The sequence below is a fragment of the Lepidochelys kempii genome, chromosome 1 (assembly GCF_965140285.1).
Source record: "Lepidochelys kempii isolate rLepKem1 chromosome 1, rLepKem1.hap1, whole genome shotgun sequence".
Classification (NCBI taxonomy): Eukaryota; Metazoa; Chordata; order Testudines; family Cheloniidae; genus Lepidochelys; species Lepidochelys kempii.
The window spans coordinates 14,054,910-14,070,966 of record NC_136380.1 but is presented as its reverse complement, the minus strand read 5'-3'; the positions used below and the strand labels follow the sequence as shown (position 1 = coordinate 14,070,966).

The following is a 16,057-nucleotide window of genomic DNA, read 5'->3' as shown; positions in this document are numbered from 1 at the left end:
AAGCCCCCGTGTAGACACCGCTAGGTCAATGGAAGAATTTTTCCATTGACCGAGCTACTGCCTCTGAGGGAGGTGGCTTTACTACAGCGATGGAAGAACCTCTGTTGCGTTTCTAGTGTAGATATACCCAGTACTGATGGAGAACACTCCTCTGTCGCTGGAGGCTGTGTCTCATCTACGGGATTATGGCAAGATAACTACGTTGCCATAGCTAACACGGTATAGTTGCCACAGTGTAGACATGGCCTTATTTCCCCCTTCTCATACAGGAACAGCTTTTTCAGTAAGTGCATTTGATTTGAAAACTGAGTAAGAAGAAATATATGAAAAGGTAAAGAGAAGTGTTTTACTTCTTGATATGCACACAGTACCACATCTACTAAACCGCTGTTACCTAAGGGGGAGATCAAGATCAACTGTTAAAATAGTGATATAGTAGTTCTCAAACTTCCGCTACCTGCAGGAAACCAGACAGTTCTAGTCATGGAGTAACCATTGATTCTGTACTTTAACATTTCCCTTATGAATCCTCTCCCCAGGAGATGGATGTGGTATACTTCCGCTCTGGGTGAGTGGCCCCAAATGGCACCCTCTATGACAGACACTCATGCTGCTCATGTATTGGGAGTATCTTTTGTTTACCAAGTAGTTATCCATATTTCCTATGACCCTGAACAACCTTTGGGAGGCACCTCAGCTTTAATACCCCAGCATGCTAAACATGAGCATCTGAAACCTGGACATTACCCATATTTCAAAGTTTTAATTAAGCCTCAGTACAGAACATACAAGGACTTTTTTTTTTTTTTTTTTACAAGGACTGTTTAATAGCTCAGAATTAGAATGTTTTTATGCCAGTTTCAAAAGTCGTAAACTGTTCAAGCTGGCTAACAAATAGTGGTCTGCACAATGCCTATTTGTACAACCTATGTCTTCCTGATGAGGAGTTATGAAAATATAATAAAGAAATAAAGTTAAAATTAAGAAAAATAAGACTGAAGATAAAATATTGTTTTATTTATATTTCATGTGCTTCCCATGTTTGTATTGCATGGAAGAAGAAATCCTGTTGTGTATTTACTACTCCTGTGTGAATTAAAGATGAGTATCTGGATCTATAATTTGCAAAAAATGAGGATAAATTCCTGCTTCAAAACTAAAGAAATGAAAAGCAGCAACAATAAGTTTCACAGCTTCCTGTGAATAACCAGCCAAAATAATATATTTCTGAACAGTAATGTAACAATGTGTAGGTAATAAATAATGCAAGAAAAGGGCCTGAAGGAAACCAAGTGTTCATTTGCATCCCCAAAACACCTTAGTGACAAGTCTCTTTAAATAGTTTCTTTTGAAAGAATTAAAAAAAAAAAGCAACTACAGAATTCCAGAAAAGGTGACCTACTGTATGTGCTAAAAATCTGTTACAACTATAGTGTTTGATTAACTGTGAATAAGTTTCAGCCCTGTAAAATCACAAAAGCAAGAGAAAAATAAAGATTTTGCTTTTTGCACTTCATTTTTTGCTATGACAAAAGGAGGAAAGAACAAGATGGAAAAAAAATTTCTTCTCTGAATCGTACTATCCTCCCAGATGACATTTTGCCCCTCTTATGGGCCCTATTTTTCCCTTTTGAAAATACCTGAGTCCCTAGTGGGCTAGAGGGAGATAACTAGCAGCCTCCTGTGGCGTGTCTGCAATTCCAAGTCATTGCACCTTGAAGGAACGTTGTTATAAAATTGTAACACACACTGTTTAATTGAACTGAACTGCCATATTTTATTGCCGGATGCCCATTATTCATAAACAAAAGTTATTGTGTAAACAAAACAAAAAAAAGACATCCTGTGAGTCAGAACCAGGGGCTCTCTTAAAAGGAGGACAAATGGAAAGCCTTCTCTTTTCCTTTCCCAGCTGCAAACTCTAATATGCAGACTTCCCAAACACTTACTAAAACTGTACCTCTTTTAACTCTGCTCCCACAGGAGAAGGGTCCTGCTTTTTTAATCCTGAGAATCTAGTCACACTATAAATATTTTTTATTTTTAAGCAAATATATTTATTATTTACTCCCAGACATAAAAAACCCATTAAGATGAAGTTAAGATTGAGAGTCTATATCAGTAACGTAAGAGTAAAAAGCATTATGGGGTGTAATGTAATTATCTCAAAACCCAGCATATATACCCAGGACATTCAGAGTTCAGGTTACACTTAAAAGAAACTTAAAGACGTTAAGGTAAGGAATGCACAGTTAAGACACCCAAACAACTTTAACTCTGTCCTCTACTGATGTCATGAATCAAGTTTGTGGAACATACTTTGTATTTTTCATACAAAACAAAGAGGTAGAATCCCTGTTTTAAGAGCAAAATTGAACTCAACCATAAGTATGAAGTCACAGCCAGCAACTCCATAATACTGTAGTAGCAGGCCGTAATATTGTAGGTCAAGGCCACACAGTGCTAGCCCTATACAAACAAATAAGAAAAGACAAGTCTCTTCTTGTAAGGCTCTCCATTAAAGTAAACTTCTCTCCTGCCCCCGCCAACTCTGCCACAGATTTCTCCTTTTCATTTCTTACTCACTTAAATTTGGGGGAAGTGAAGGGCCTGCAATTGTGTGCTTTGCAGGGATCATGAAGGCCTGGTGTACAAGCCATATTATGAATTTTCCATACTGTCCCTGAAGTACTGTGTTTTCTGAAGTTATCTTTTGAAAAACTTTAATCTTCCTGTTCATTAGCATTTTATTGGAATATCCAAACAATATCTTAATATAATTACAAAATGCTAAATTTTATATAAACTATTTTCCTTTATTGGTGCAACCACTTGTTTTAGACAGTCATTTATAAAAATATACAGAGTTTGTTAGAGGTTCCAAAACCCTTCTGGTGCACTGCCAGCCTTAGTTACTTTTAAGTCTATGCAGCACAACCATTAGTTAAACTGATGTTTCTCTGGACATTCCTCAACAGAATGATTTCCACAATATGAAAAGCAACAGAGCTTTTCAAAAGGAAAGCTTTAAAAATTGAACAACTGAAAAATGAATGACTACATGGGTGAACTCGCTTCAGTTTCCAATGTAAATAAGAACTCTGATTAACATCTTGAAGCAACATTGGAACCACAATGAAAAACTGGATCTTTCCAAATGAAGAATGCTCTTTTTAAGTTTTATTTGTGACTATTTATAAAGTGAACAGTCCTATTGCAAACGGTATCATAACCAGTTGATTTAACCTATCGTCTTCCATGTCTTCTGTAACATTTTAATTGTGGTGTCAAGCAAGAAAAGGCTGTTTTTCTAAAATTATCAATTTAGAAAGAAATTGAATGTGGCAAACAGGTCACAAAAACTTCTGAATTATTGACATTATATTTACTTTTAACACAGAGGGTTCTCAGAATTATTTCCACATCTATAGCCAATCTGAGGCATTTGTACAGAAAATGGAGACAGTTAAAGGATACTACTTTAAGATTAAAAAACAAAATCAGATGAAGAAATGTGAATCAACTTAGCATTTCAAAAAAATGATGGCTTTGTAGAGAACACAAAACTGGAAATACCATTCCTTCAACAAAAAGAAAAGGAGTACTTGTGGCACCTTAGAGACTAACTAATTTATTTGAGCATAAGCATCGGATGCATCGATGAAGTGAGCTGTAGCTCACGAAACCTTATGCTCAAATAAATTGGTTAGTCTCTAAGGTGCCACAAGTACTCCTTTTCTTTTTGCGAACACAGACTAACACGGCTGTTACTCTGAAACCGTTCCTTCAACAGGAATTCACAGTAAGTTAGCCAGCAGCTCAAGAGGGTTTGGAGAAGATCCATATGCTAAAGGCACAAAAGGTCTTCAAACAATCTGTATTTTTAACACCACAAACTGAAAGTGAACACTGCCAAATTAAAACTATGTATCTGAGAAGCAAGGGTGCAATGAAAACCATGATCCATATTCTAAAGATGAAGGAAAGAACTACACTAAAGGATCCTCCAAAAGTCAAAAATTCTCATGTGCATTACAGGAAAGGAGAATTACACAAAAAGCTATTTTAATAGTTATCTTAGACTAGACTAATCCCAGATGCACTTACAAGAACACAGGAAATTCTGAGATATTCCCTGTAGTCTTGAGATCCTAGAACAGTGATGTTTAAGTTTTGCAGTACCGAGATCCATCCTGGCACATCAATTCACAAAGTATTTTAATCATGAATAAATGAACATTTTGTTTTTAAGGTGGATTTAAGAGTAGCTAGCACTCAAGCACATAGTAAGAAAGCAGACAAACAATTTAACAGTTTTCTCTCCATGCATCTTTAATCTTTTAAGTCTCATCTATCTTCTACCAACTTGAAAACATCCTGCCACGCCTGTAATAAAAAATTCATCTTCAGAAATAAATCAACTTTCAGCTGCGGAATGTCCATTGATGAACAACCTAACTGTATTCTCACTGAGCCACATAAATTCCTCAAGGTCTCCTCCCCTAGTTGGCAAACCTGTCTCTAAATTTGGGTATCAACAAGATATAGTGTCAAATATTTACCAAGGTTTGGAATCACTGTCTACATAGTCTATAAGCATCTTGTTTTTAGCACCTACTTGGAAAAAAAATCATCACTGAAGTTTATCACTGCAAGGTGTCATTGATTCTCAAACACAGTAAATGATTTTTTGCAATATTGTGACCAAGATGAGAGCTGATCAAATACTGCAGATTTATTTATACCTCTTTATAATACCATGATGTAACTTTTGACCATATCATCCTTAAAATAAAATTCTTATTTGTCTAGTTGTACTTAAACTGTTTCCCACTAAGCCAACTCAAAACTCATGAACTGTAGATGTCAAAGTAACTTTGGGCAATATGTTTACTTCACACTATTCTCCTAAGCGTGAGGTTACTTAGCAAAACCATCGACAGAAGCAAGTGATATTTCACAAATTGAATTTTCTGTTGATTTCCTTATTCCACTTAATTCTTTTGGCAGAAGCAACGGGAATTAGATTTTCTCACAATTATTATGAGCTGAGAACACCACCACTTAAATCAGCAGTAAGGTGGAAAGATACAGCAGCAAAAACATGCAAACAATAACAGTCTGATCACTGAAATGTAGATATATGAATTGAGATACAGTAAAATCACAAGTGGCACATAATTAATAAATTTTATCCTGAGATAGTGTAATGCCGACAGACCCCAGTTGTTGGCGGGCGGGGTCGAACCTGTGGCCTCTGGAGCTAAGCATGAGCCTGTACAGCATAAGCTAAAAGCCGCATGAGCTAAAAGCCACATGGCGATTATTAGTTAAGGTTGTAGAGCAGTGGTTCTCAAACTTTTGTACGGGTGACCCCTTTCACATAGCAAGCCTCTGAGTGAGGCCCCCCTAATAAATTAAAAACACTTTTTAATATATTTAACACCATTATAAATGCTGGAAGCAAAGCGGGGTTTTGGGGTGGAGGCTGACAGCTTGTGACTCCCCATGTAATAACCTTGCAACCTCCTGAGGGGTCCCAACCTCCAGTTTGAGAACCCCAGCTGTAGAGCAAACTCATTAATCTCTAACGGTCTTGGTGCCACTAGATGGAATAGAGCACCACACCCAGGAGGTGTGTGGGTTTCAATAGCAGATGCACACCTAGTAAAACAGAATTGTTCCAGTCAGACCTTATAAATATCCATGAACTAAAATAAGGGGAGGGGAATAGTAGTCCCCAATTTACAATTAAAGATGGATTTAAGTGGTGTTTGGCTCTACTAAACTCTTGAACTAATCAAATGAAGAAAACAGCACCATAATGAGCCTTAATCAAATCTAATCTGGTACAAACAGTCTCTTGACAGCTATAGATATTCTAATTATGAGGCAAAATGTAAATGAAAATAGGATTAATTGCTATGGAGTCGCTGTTCTCCTACCAGACCAAAGGTGTCTCAGCACAGATGGGTATTCTCTCTTCCAGGTCAATAGAAATTTCTTTAGTCTTACAACCAGTTATATTATTTGGTGATACCTAACAAAAGGCAATCTAAGTGAGAGGCTCTATATCAGTAGTGGGCAACCTGCAGCCCTCAGACAGTTTGTTTACATTTGCACGGCTGCCCGCAGCTTCCAGTGGTCGCGGTTTGCTGTTCCCAGCCAATGGGAGCTGCAGGAAGTGGCACGGGTCGCAGGGACGTGCTGGCCACTGCTTCCTGCAGCTCCCATTGGCTGGGAATGGTGAACCGCTGCCACTGGGAGCTGTCGGTGGCCATGCAAATGTAAACAAACTGTCTGGCGGGCCGACAGTGCATTACCCTGACCGGCCACATGCAGCCCATGGGCAGCAGGTTGCTCACCACTGCTCTATATTCTGACTGAGACAGAGAGGAGAGTGAGAGAAAGGAGAAATAAATCAAGCAATCTAGCAGAAGAGTCCAGGAGACAGCATCTTATTAAAAAAGAATAGGGAATCTAAGTGAACAGCTTCAGATTTTACCACTTCTTACTTGTTTCTGCAGTACAGATCAGTAGATGTAGTAATGTCAAATGGAGAGGAAAAAATAAGGTAAAGGGATGCAGTCTAGGGAGAAAAGGAAAGCTATTTTAAGGACAACCAGATCCCCTTCAGATTACCTTCATAGCCTGAACTAAAAGCTGTAAAAAGCCCAGAAAGTTTCCTCCATGTTGTCAAAGATGAGCACTTAATACACAAAAAGAAAAGGAGTACTTGTGGCACCTTAGAGATTAACCAATTTATTTGAGCATGAGCTTTCGTGAGCTACCCCGAAAGCTCATGCTCAAATAAATTGGTTAATCTCTAAGGTGCCACAAGTCCTCCTTTTCTTTTTGCGAATACAGACTAACACGGCTGTTACTCTGAAACTTAATATACAGTTGTTTCTGGCATATTTTCCTCCCTTTGTTGAATAAGTGCAAAGAGGCAATATAAACATCTTATTTTCCTAAGTGACAGTATAGGGCAACAGAATTTCAAAGGCACTTAAAAACAAACAAACAAACAAAAAAAAATACTCCTTTTCAGCCATGTATCTCCATTCTCTTCTATTCAAACTAAAACACTTTTGCCTTATATGTGGTTTTCTTTGTCACAATCAAATGGGAAAGCTTTTACCATCACTTAAGTAAAGAGTGGTTTAGACTTTTCTTGCCTGTGAGAGAATTCCTTCAATAGATTTTTACACAGTTCCCCAGAATCTACGCCTTAAGAGTCAAGGCTTGTTTACACAGCAAGCCAGAGCGTGAATCTACAATGCACAAGCTTGCGGAGCAGTAACGTCCCACATAAATACAGGAGGTCAGAGTAAATGATTTAATGGTCCCTTCCGGCCTTAAACACTATGAAAATATGAAACATGGACCCTGCTACAGCACAGCGGAAGTCTCATAGCAAGGCTTAGCATATTATACTTTCAAGTAGAAGTATGCACAGCTGCACACTGGGACTTCTGCTGTGGTGTAGCAGCGTTCACACAGAACATTCCTGGGCAGCAATCATACTCTGACATGCAGTGCAGTAACTTGCCATGTAGCCAAGCCCTAAGTATCAACCATTGTGGACAGAACATCTTGTTCGGTGCGGATGCTCACATCAGGCATGTTCTGATTTTCAAATTGCTATTAGAACTTTGTTCATCTTTAAGCCGAACATAGTAACAAACAAAGGAAGTGTTTTACAGCAACTAAAAAGAGCTGCTGTATATTCGCTAACTAAATGAGAACAATTTGGGGGTGAGTTCTGATTTCCCTGACTTAATCCAGGAGTCTGCCCCAGGGAAAAGGGATGAGTAAATAAATTGAACAAGTTTCTAAAAATATCCTGCACCAATGCGGAAAAACTCCATTAAAGTATTTTTTTTTTAAACCAGTGATAAACCCCAATCTAAATTTTTCGGTCCAGTCTCCACATCTTACTGTGGGAGAAAGTTGCAATTCTCCACATTCTTGTCACTCTAGTTTGGAGACAGTGAAGGGTGTTTTTAATCTATTCCTGTAAGGAAAGGATCCCAAATTTTTATGAAGGTAGCTAATTTGGTCTCTCCTGCAATTTATACACTTTTTAGCTTGACTACTCTCTCTGAGATTGTTGTACTAAATTAGGAGGGGTGGGACTTTCCCCACTTCTAAGCACTGACCAGTCTGACTACAAACAATAGAGCATCAACCAACCTCGTTCTTGTCTAATTAGCAAGCAAAGTCCATTGACTGATAACTACTATCATATTATCATATTAACACCCTCTCCCCTGCCCAGATGCTTCCCTCCCTCTGACTGGAGGGGTGTTAATGGACCATATAACCTTGAAAGGTCCTTTGAAATGTGTGTTAACTATTCATGCTAAACAATGTGTTCCATCTTGTATTTAGCTGTGACACTCCCAGACCTGAAGAAGAGCTCTGTGTAAATTTGGAAGCTTATCAGACCATAAACAGGGAACTCCTATTACTCAAGTTTCTCCTACCTCACATCCCAAATAGTCACATTCCTAATCACAGCATGTACCTTGACTGCCTGGCAGTATAAGAAGCCATTTAAATGAAATAATTATGATTGCTCTACAGCTTTAATTATGCAGCCTACTCAGATGAAAGTCTAACAGATCAGTTTCTGTTGTTGCAAATGGGTTCTTTTGAATCAGTGACTGTCATAAATATAAAGGGAAGGGTAAACCCCTTTGAAATCCCTCCTGGCCAGGGGAAAGCTCCTCTCACCTGTAAAGGGTTAAGAAGCTAAAGGTAACCTCGTTGGCACCTGACCAAAATGACCAATGAGGAGACAAGATACTTTCAAAAGCTGGGAAGAGGGAGAGAAACAAAGGGTCTGTGTGTCTGTCTATATGCTGGTTTTCTGCCGGGGATAGACCAGGAATGGAGTCTTAGAACTTTTAGTAAGTAATCTAGCTAGGCATGTGTTAGATTATGATTTCTTTAAATGGCTGAGAAAAGAATTGTGCTGAATAGAATAACTATTTCTGTCTGTGTATCTTTTTTGTAACTTAAGGTTTTGCCTAGAGGGGTTCTCTATGTTTTTGAATCTAATTACCCTGTAAGATATCCACCATCCTGATTTTACAGGGGGGATTTCTTTATTTCTATTTACTTCTATTTTTATTAAAAGTCTTCTTGTAAGAAAACTGAATGCTTTTTCATTGTTCTCAGATCCAAGGGTTTGGGTCTGTGGTCACCTAGGCAAATTGGTGAGGCTTTTTACCAAACCTTGTCCAGGAAGTGGGGTGCAAGGTTTTGGGAAGTATTTTGGGGGGAAAGACGCGTCCAAACAGCTCTTCCCCAGTAACCAGTATTAGTTTGGTGGTGGTAGCGGCCAATCCAAGGACAACGGGTGGAATATTTTGTACCTTGGGGAAGTTTTGACCTAAGCTGGTAAAGATAAGCGTAGGAGGTTTTTCATGCAGGTCCCCACATCTGTACCCTAGAGTTCAGAGTGGGGGAGGAACCTTGACAGTGACCATACAAGTTCACTTTTAGCAACATAATATTGCCTAGCTAAAAATGAAGGCACTATATTTCCTTTCTTCACAATCTCTTCATTAATCTGGAACGGGTCCCTAACCCCCTATAACTTTTTAAACAGTATCTTTGGGGATCACAAAATGCAGAGAGATACCAGAAAGATTACTTAAGCTGTTTTCCTTCCACCCATCCATCTAAATACTCCTGCATAGTCAGTGCAAGTGGATATATGGTTAGTTGCTACAAAAAGCCCCAAACCTAAAGGCAGATTTATGACTAACATTTTCTGATATTAGTTCCTTCAGGTCTAATGAAAAAGTTTAAATTTCAGGTTGTTTTACCATCTATGTAACTTGAGAGAAGACAGAGGCGGACATTCCTGCCTTCTTGATCAGGCCACAGTGGAAAAAAAAATATAGTAAGTTTAATCATCCATATCGTCAGGAGGATTTTATTTTATTTTTTTATTGCTCATCTAATCTCTTGAGCCTTGCACTAAATTGATGTCATGATTTTAGTGGAATGAAATCAAAGAGAAATGCCATGTTTTAATTTAAAGTTCCCTGCTCCTTTGATGCTAGAAGTCTGGATTTTCACACACAAATTAAGCTGCTATAATATACATGCCACTGCCTAAGGAAGCAAAAACCATGCCAGAATAATTTCTCTCTCACCTCAGCTTTGCGGATACTCTCTCTGGCTTCATCTATTTTCTGTTCCAGTTCTGCTCGGCTTTGTTCAGACACCACAGGTCCATGGCATTCTAACTCCTCAAGCGCCTATCAACAATAATAGAAAGATACATTTGGTACATTCATATGCACTGTCTATAAGATAATATTTGTGACAATTCACGGTACTAATCATATTCAGATGCCAGGGTGATGAATAGTGCTACATTGCAGGATAAAAACTCTGCAGACTGATGCAACCCCATTTAAAAAGCTCAATCTTTTATGGGTAAAATTATCTCTTAGGAAAACTGTATTCTGAAAATGCCCCAAAATCCTAGTAAAGCATCATGATGTTACAACTATGATCTAACATTCAAGTGACAGTTCACACTCTTGTTCTCATTATGATCTTTACACCTGAAGACCATCCCATCAAAACCCACATACTTTACAGTGCTTGTTGAAGGAGTGAGTTAAGAGATAAGTGGTAAGACAAAGTAGGATGGGTGATTTATTTTGTGTTAGTATGGATTGACTGGTTGGGGCAACTTGCATTCTAGATTTGTATGTCTGCAAGAGCACAAAGTGCTTTTGGGTGAGAGGATTAAAAAAGAGCTGAAGAAAATAAAACAATAATAATAATAATCCTCAAAGTAAATTAACAAAATAACTCCCTGATTCTGGGAAGCACTTAAATATTTGCTTAACTTTAAGCATGTGCTTAAACCCCTCTGACTTCAGCGTATGCTTAAGTACTAATGTGAATAGAAGTGCTAGTGTGAACTGAAGCCCCAGTGAAAAAAATAATCACAAAAATTGTCAAGTCAATGCTGCTGGTAGTCCCACTAAGACATGATACAAGGTGTCTGTCCCTCCTGTGCACTTCAACATTAAATTTAAGTTATTAGAATCCATGTAATAGATCTTAATTTAGCATCTCTTCAGCTTGTTTGCATTTTTCTCATGTCACCTGATGCATTTATTTATTTTCAACCTACCCGTTGATTATGGATGATGTTTTTGTGCTCACGTGCCACACGGGTGGCCCATTTCCGGGCTTCCTTGTTTAGGCTGTGCTCCTCCGTTGTCCCAGTTTCAGATTCCAGTTGTCGACTCTGGAACACAAATCAGAAAGTGAGCAGTGTGCTAAGGATTTTGGGGCTGTCTCCATGTATAATACGGTTACTTAGCAACCTGACAACTTTATTTAATTCATAATGCTCAGTTTCTTGTAAATTCCTTGCTTGGTACCTTGTTTGTATGAAATAAGACAACAAACGAAGAGGGAAAAGCACTGTTTTTCATAAGCTTTGTCATGATACTGTGTTGTGGAAAACGGACTATAAAAGCAAATTGAAGTTCAAAAGAATTTACAATTTACTATTTTGAAGAGAAGTCATCTTTACCATGGAGACAATGCCAGACGGAGATTTTTTTTTTTTTTAAATGAAAGATATTCTTGAAGTAGAACACTGAAGTATTATTCATCACCGCACAACATCATGGAGCTGAATAAGAATAAATGCCCCCAAAGTAAACTGCTATCCTTAGTTTCCCAGATACATATGCATTTTAGGCAGTATTTAAAAACAGGCATTTCATATGATGTGATGGATCATTTAGGCTTTGTTCAAAAAATGGCATTTAAAAAAAATTTATATTTTTTTTAAAAAAAGCAAATTGGAAAATCAAATTACAATTTCATATGGATTTTAAAGAGTTAACAAAATATTGTACACACATTTACCTGGGACCAAAAAGTTATCCTTCCACCAGTACTATACATGCCAAGTTTCAGACGAAGGATTCTACACCAGAGATATTTGTTGATGATACTGTGCTACCATTATGTCAACTCATACCTGCTCCAGTAAATGAGAAAGTAAATCTCTCCCCCCCACCCCAAAAAGTGTCAGATAAAGTGAAATCAGAAGTCAAGAATCTGAAAGTTTCCCAGTTTTGTACTGAATCGATCCTGTTCAATCTGGATATAGGAGACAAGTTGTTCCATATTTACCTATCATCTCTGTCTCCCATTTTAAATTTTTTTTTGCATAACTGGCATAGCAAATAATTCAATGAATTTAGGTATAAATCAATACATTTAGGACAAAAAGGACTTAGTTTTACCACCTACCCAGTCCCTATCCTTTCCAGAAAGTATATCTTGTGATATTCCTTAACTATTTATCCAGTTCTGGACAAATTTGCTCTTGCTATACTGAATAGTGGTAACCCTATAGAGATCATTCCTTTCTGATTCAATCTCAATCCTCCCCCTCCCTCCAAAAAACAGGAATTAGAGATGGAACAAACATGCTTAGGTCATCTTGTTCACCTCCACTGTCAGTGCAGAACTGTCCCTCACAGTACTCTCTCTAGTGCTTTCTTGGATGACTATGCCTCAGTCCAATGGATCTCACTACCAGAAAATTTTTCTTGATCAGTCTAATATTTTTGTTTAATTTCAATCCATAACTCATTCTATGCCTAGTACCATAGGAAAACATTCTCTCTTCATTAGTGTAACCTTATACACCATTTAGTTTTGTACACCCTTAGACACAAACTAGAAGAAGATAGCTGTTGCCTCAAAGGCCATGTGAAAATAGTAGCAGTAGTGTGTTTTATCAAGAGATTTCAATAAAAAAAAGAAAGCTGTGTGGTACACAAGAAGGGAGGAGTTTCAGACTTAAGGGGCGGCTTCGAACTAGGTACAAAAACAAGTGTGAAGAAGAAACAAGAAGCAAACAAGCAAGGCTTTGAGGAGGGCAGACTGGGAGAAGAGGGAGATTAGGAGAAAATCAGAGCAGAAAGACAAGGAATGAGTTGATCAGTTCTTTTAGGGAATATATGAAAAGTGTGAAATTGATGCAGAGTTTGACATGAGTGTGTGTGGATTTAATAGTATGAGTGTCATGATTTGTGTGGCAGGAAAGGAAGAAGATTTTAGTGGCAACACTGAGGTGAAAAAGGAGAAAGATTTTTCACCTTTAGATTATAAGGCCTTCAAGGGAGAGACCCTCTAAGTGATTTGCACAGACATTCATACAATGTCATGTACACTGTGATACAATACAATTATTACTAGTAATTTTAAGAAAGGTAAATGTAATGCATCACTCCTGGATGGGTCACTTGTGGTGAGGATTGAATCTTCGACCTCTGGATCTAAAAGCATGAGCCATCCACAATCAGTAGTTCTCTTAACACAAAGCCAGAGGCAAAATCAAACCTTTATATAGTTCAGCCACTAGAAGGGGACAGAGAGCCACACTGTTACAGAGCAGTAAGAGCAACAGGATTTGAAGAACCAAGCTTTGGAGGACATGAAAGATGAGGAGGGAAATAATTTACATAAGACTGAACTTGAAAGCCTGTGTGGTAGAAGGATAGAGCTTGTCTACAACAAGAAAAGAGAGAGGAAAAGGTGGATTTTTTTCCAGGTTCATTATCATGCAGTTGCCTTCTGCATGTATTTTTAATTTCTGTAGGTACCTCTGAATGATTTCTCTCAGTGTTTACAACACACCCCAATTTATTATCCATCTCAAAATATGCCCCTAGATGATGTCCTTATCACCTATTGCAAACAGATTATTGCATAGGTCCTGTGAATCTACTCCAGGTGCTTACAAAGCATAATAAAAGTGGCACACCACTTCATTTTTCCCATGCTTTCTTAATTAAACCTTTCTTGTTATAACTTTCCTTCCATAGCTCAGAGTTCACAGCCAGTAAGGTATCATCAAGAACCATGTCTGACTTTGCCTTCCTTGTTACCCATAGAAATCATCTCTGTAACAAATTACCAAAGTTCCACCGATTGGCTCCCTATAGTCCTGGTTCCCTTGCATATCTAGTTTAGATAAAATATATCTTCTCCATTTCAATTGCTTGATAACATTTTGCATTATCTTAAGTGTGTTTTTATTTTTTTATTACAGTATTTGAATAGAAAATATAAAAGCAAATTTAGATGCTGGCCCTCTGAGTATGGACTGTTAGTGGATTGTGATGGTTATACCAGTTGGTTATTTATTACACAGTATTGTTTCCAAAGAGCCCTCATCCTGACTTGAAGAACTGAAGAATACCAACATAAAAATAGTTAATTAAAAACAGAGCTTTATTTTAAAAAATCATGCAGGTCACATTTCTCAAAAAGCATTTTAACTGGATCAGTACCTTCCATCCTGAAATTAGAGGGAATATTTATATAAAATTAATTTTTTCACTGATAAATGATAACTAGATATTGTACAAGTTAATTTATACTCAGCATTTATATAATTCTTTATTATTAAATATTTATACCACAGCATCACTCAATCAAGTGCTGTGCTGCATGAACAAATACAAAGACACATTGCTTCCTTAGAAGAGCTCGCTAAGAAGAAAATTTACAATCTCATTTACACTGTCAAAAACATTTACAAACATTAACTTTCAAATCCTTTTTACCACATAAGTCTTCAACTTAGATCCCAGTCCTGCAAATACTTAGGCATGTGCTCTATTGCAGTGGTTCTCAATAAGGTGTACAGGTACCCCTGGGGGTACACACAGGTCTTCCCAGGGGTACATCAACTCATCTAGATATTTGCCTAGTTTTACAACAGGCTACATAAATAGCACTAGCAAACTAAACCTTCATACAGGTAAAATGAGAAAGTCAGCAATCTTTCAGTAATAATGTGGCTGTGACACTTTTGTACTTTTAGGTCTGATTTTGTAAGCAAGTAGTTTATAAGTGAGGTGAACCTTGGGGATACACAAGACAAATCTAACTCCTGAAAGGGGTACAGTAGTCTGGAAAGGTTGAGAACCACTGATCTAATATATCAAATATAAGCTACCTGTCTTCACTTTCAAGACCCTTCATGACGTATCTCCACCCTACCTATCTTTCATACAGTATCGAAAATTTGCCTCCCGCATCTGATGGTGGCAGACTATATTAGCCTCTATCCCTTGCTCATTAAATTCACTAACAAGTACCTTTATGCTTTCTCCCATGCTGCCCTTCACACTTGAGGAGACAACCATAAAAAGCTAACTCATTATTCTCCTTCAAATCCCTCCTTAAAACTCTCCTTTGCCACAAAGCCTACAAAAACACACTTGACAATAGTCAGGCTACTGGTGTGCGGGGGTTACTGCCTATCAGGTGACCAATACTGTCTCATTGTTTTCTGTACTCCCGTAGGTCTGTCTATATCGATCGGTTTTCTTTGGTCTTATATTTAGGTTGGAAGCTCTTTGGGGGCAGGGACTGTTTTTGTTCTGTGTTTGTACAGCGCCTAGCACAATGTGGTCCTAGTCCACGACAGGGGTTCCTAGGCATCATGATAATACAAATAACATTTAATTAAGGTGCTTAATTTTAAACATGGGAGCAATCCCACAGATTTCCAGTTACTTCACTGGGACCACTCACAAGCGCCAAGTGTTTAGGATTGGGGTCTTCATTTGTTGCAAGGTATCTGACTTGATTTAATCTCTTTCAAAAAGGAAAACTAAACTGCTTCTACTGGCTAGAGAGCAAAGAAAGGGCCCAACAAGCTGAGCTAAATACAGATGAACTTTCTGCTTTAGTCTCTCAGCTTGGAGTACAGTGAAAGCAGTGTCAAGTGCTAAAACTCAGTCTTTTAAAGCAAGCAAACAAAATACCTTGTCATCTAAAGAACATGAAGTCACTGACTCGTTGCAAAGTTGAGAGACTAACAATTATATGCTGATTCTCAAAAAAAATTACTGTATTTAGTTTGTAGTTATGTCTCCAACTTTTGTCCAAAAGGCTATTACAGGTGCAGGATTTGTCTTACAGAGGCAAGTATGCAGCTTGTATATACTCGTACATGCAATTATGCTGGATTCAGACT

At 37.9% G+C, this 16,057-nt stretch overlaps 1 protein-coding gene across 4 annotated transcripts in view; it reads right to left on the bottom strand.

The window, feature by feature from the left end:
- Positions 1-16,057, bottom strand: part of FCHSD2 (FCH and double SH3 domains 2) — a 225,104-nt gene that overhangs the window by 21,684 nt on the left and 187,363 nt on the right. For all 4 annotated transcript variants that reach the window (XM_073334756.2, XM_073334750.2, XM_073334766.2 and 1 more), the window contains 2 exons: positions 11,171-11,287; positions 10,173-10,277 (listed from right to left, as the gene is read on the bottom strand). In XM_073334756.2, coding sequence (XP_073190857.1) covers positions 10,173-10,277; positions 11,171-11,287 — 222 coding nt within the window. The remainder of the gene's footprint in view (positions 1-10,172; positions 10,278-11,170; positions 11,288-16,057) is intronic.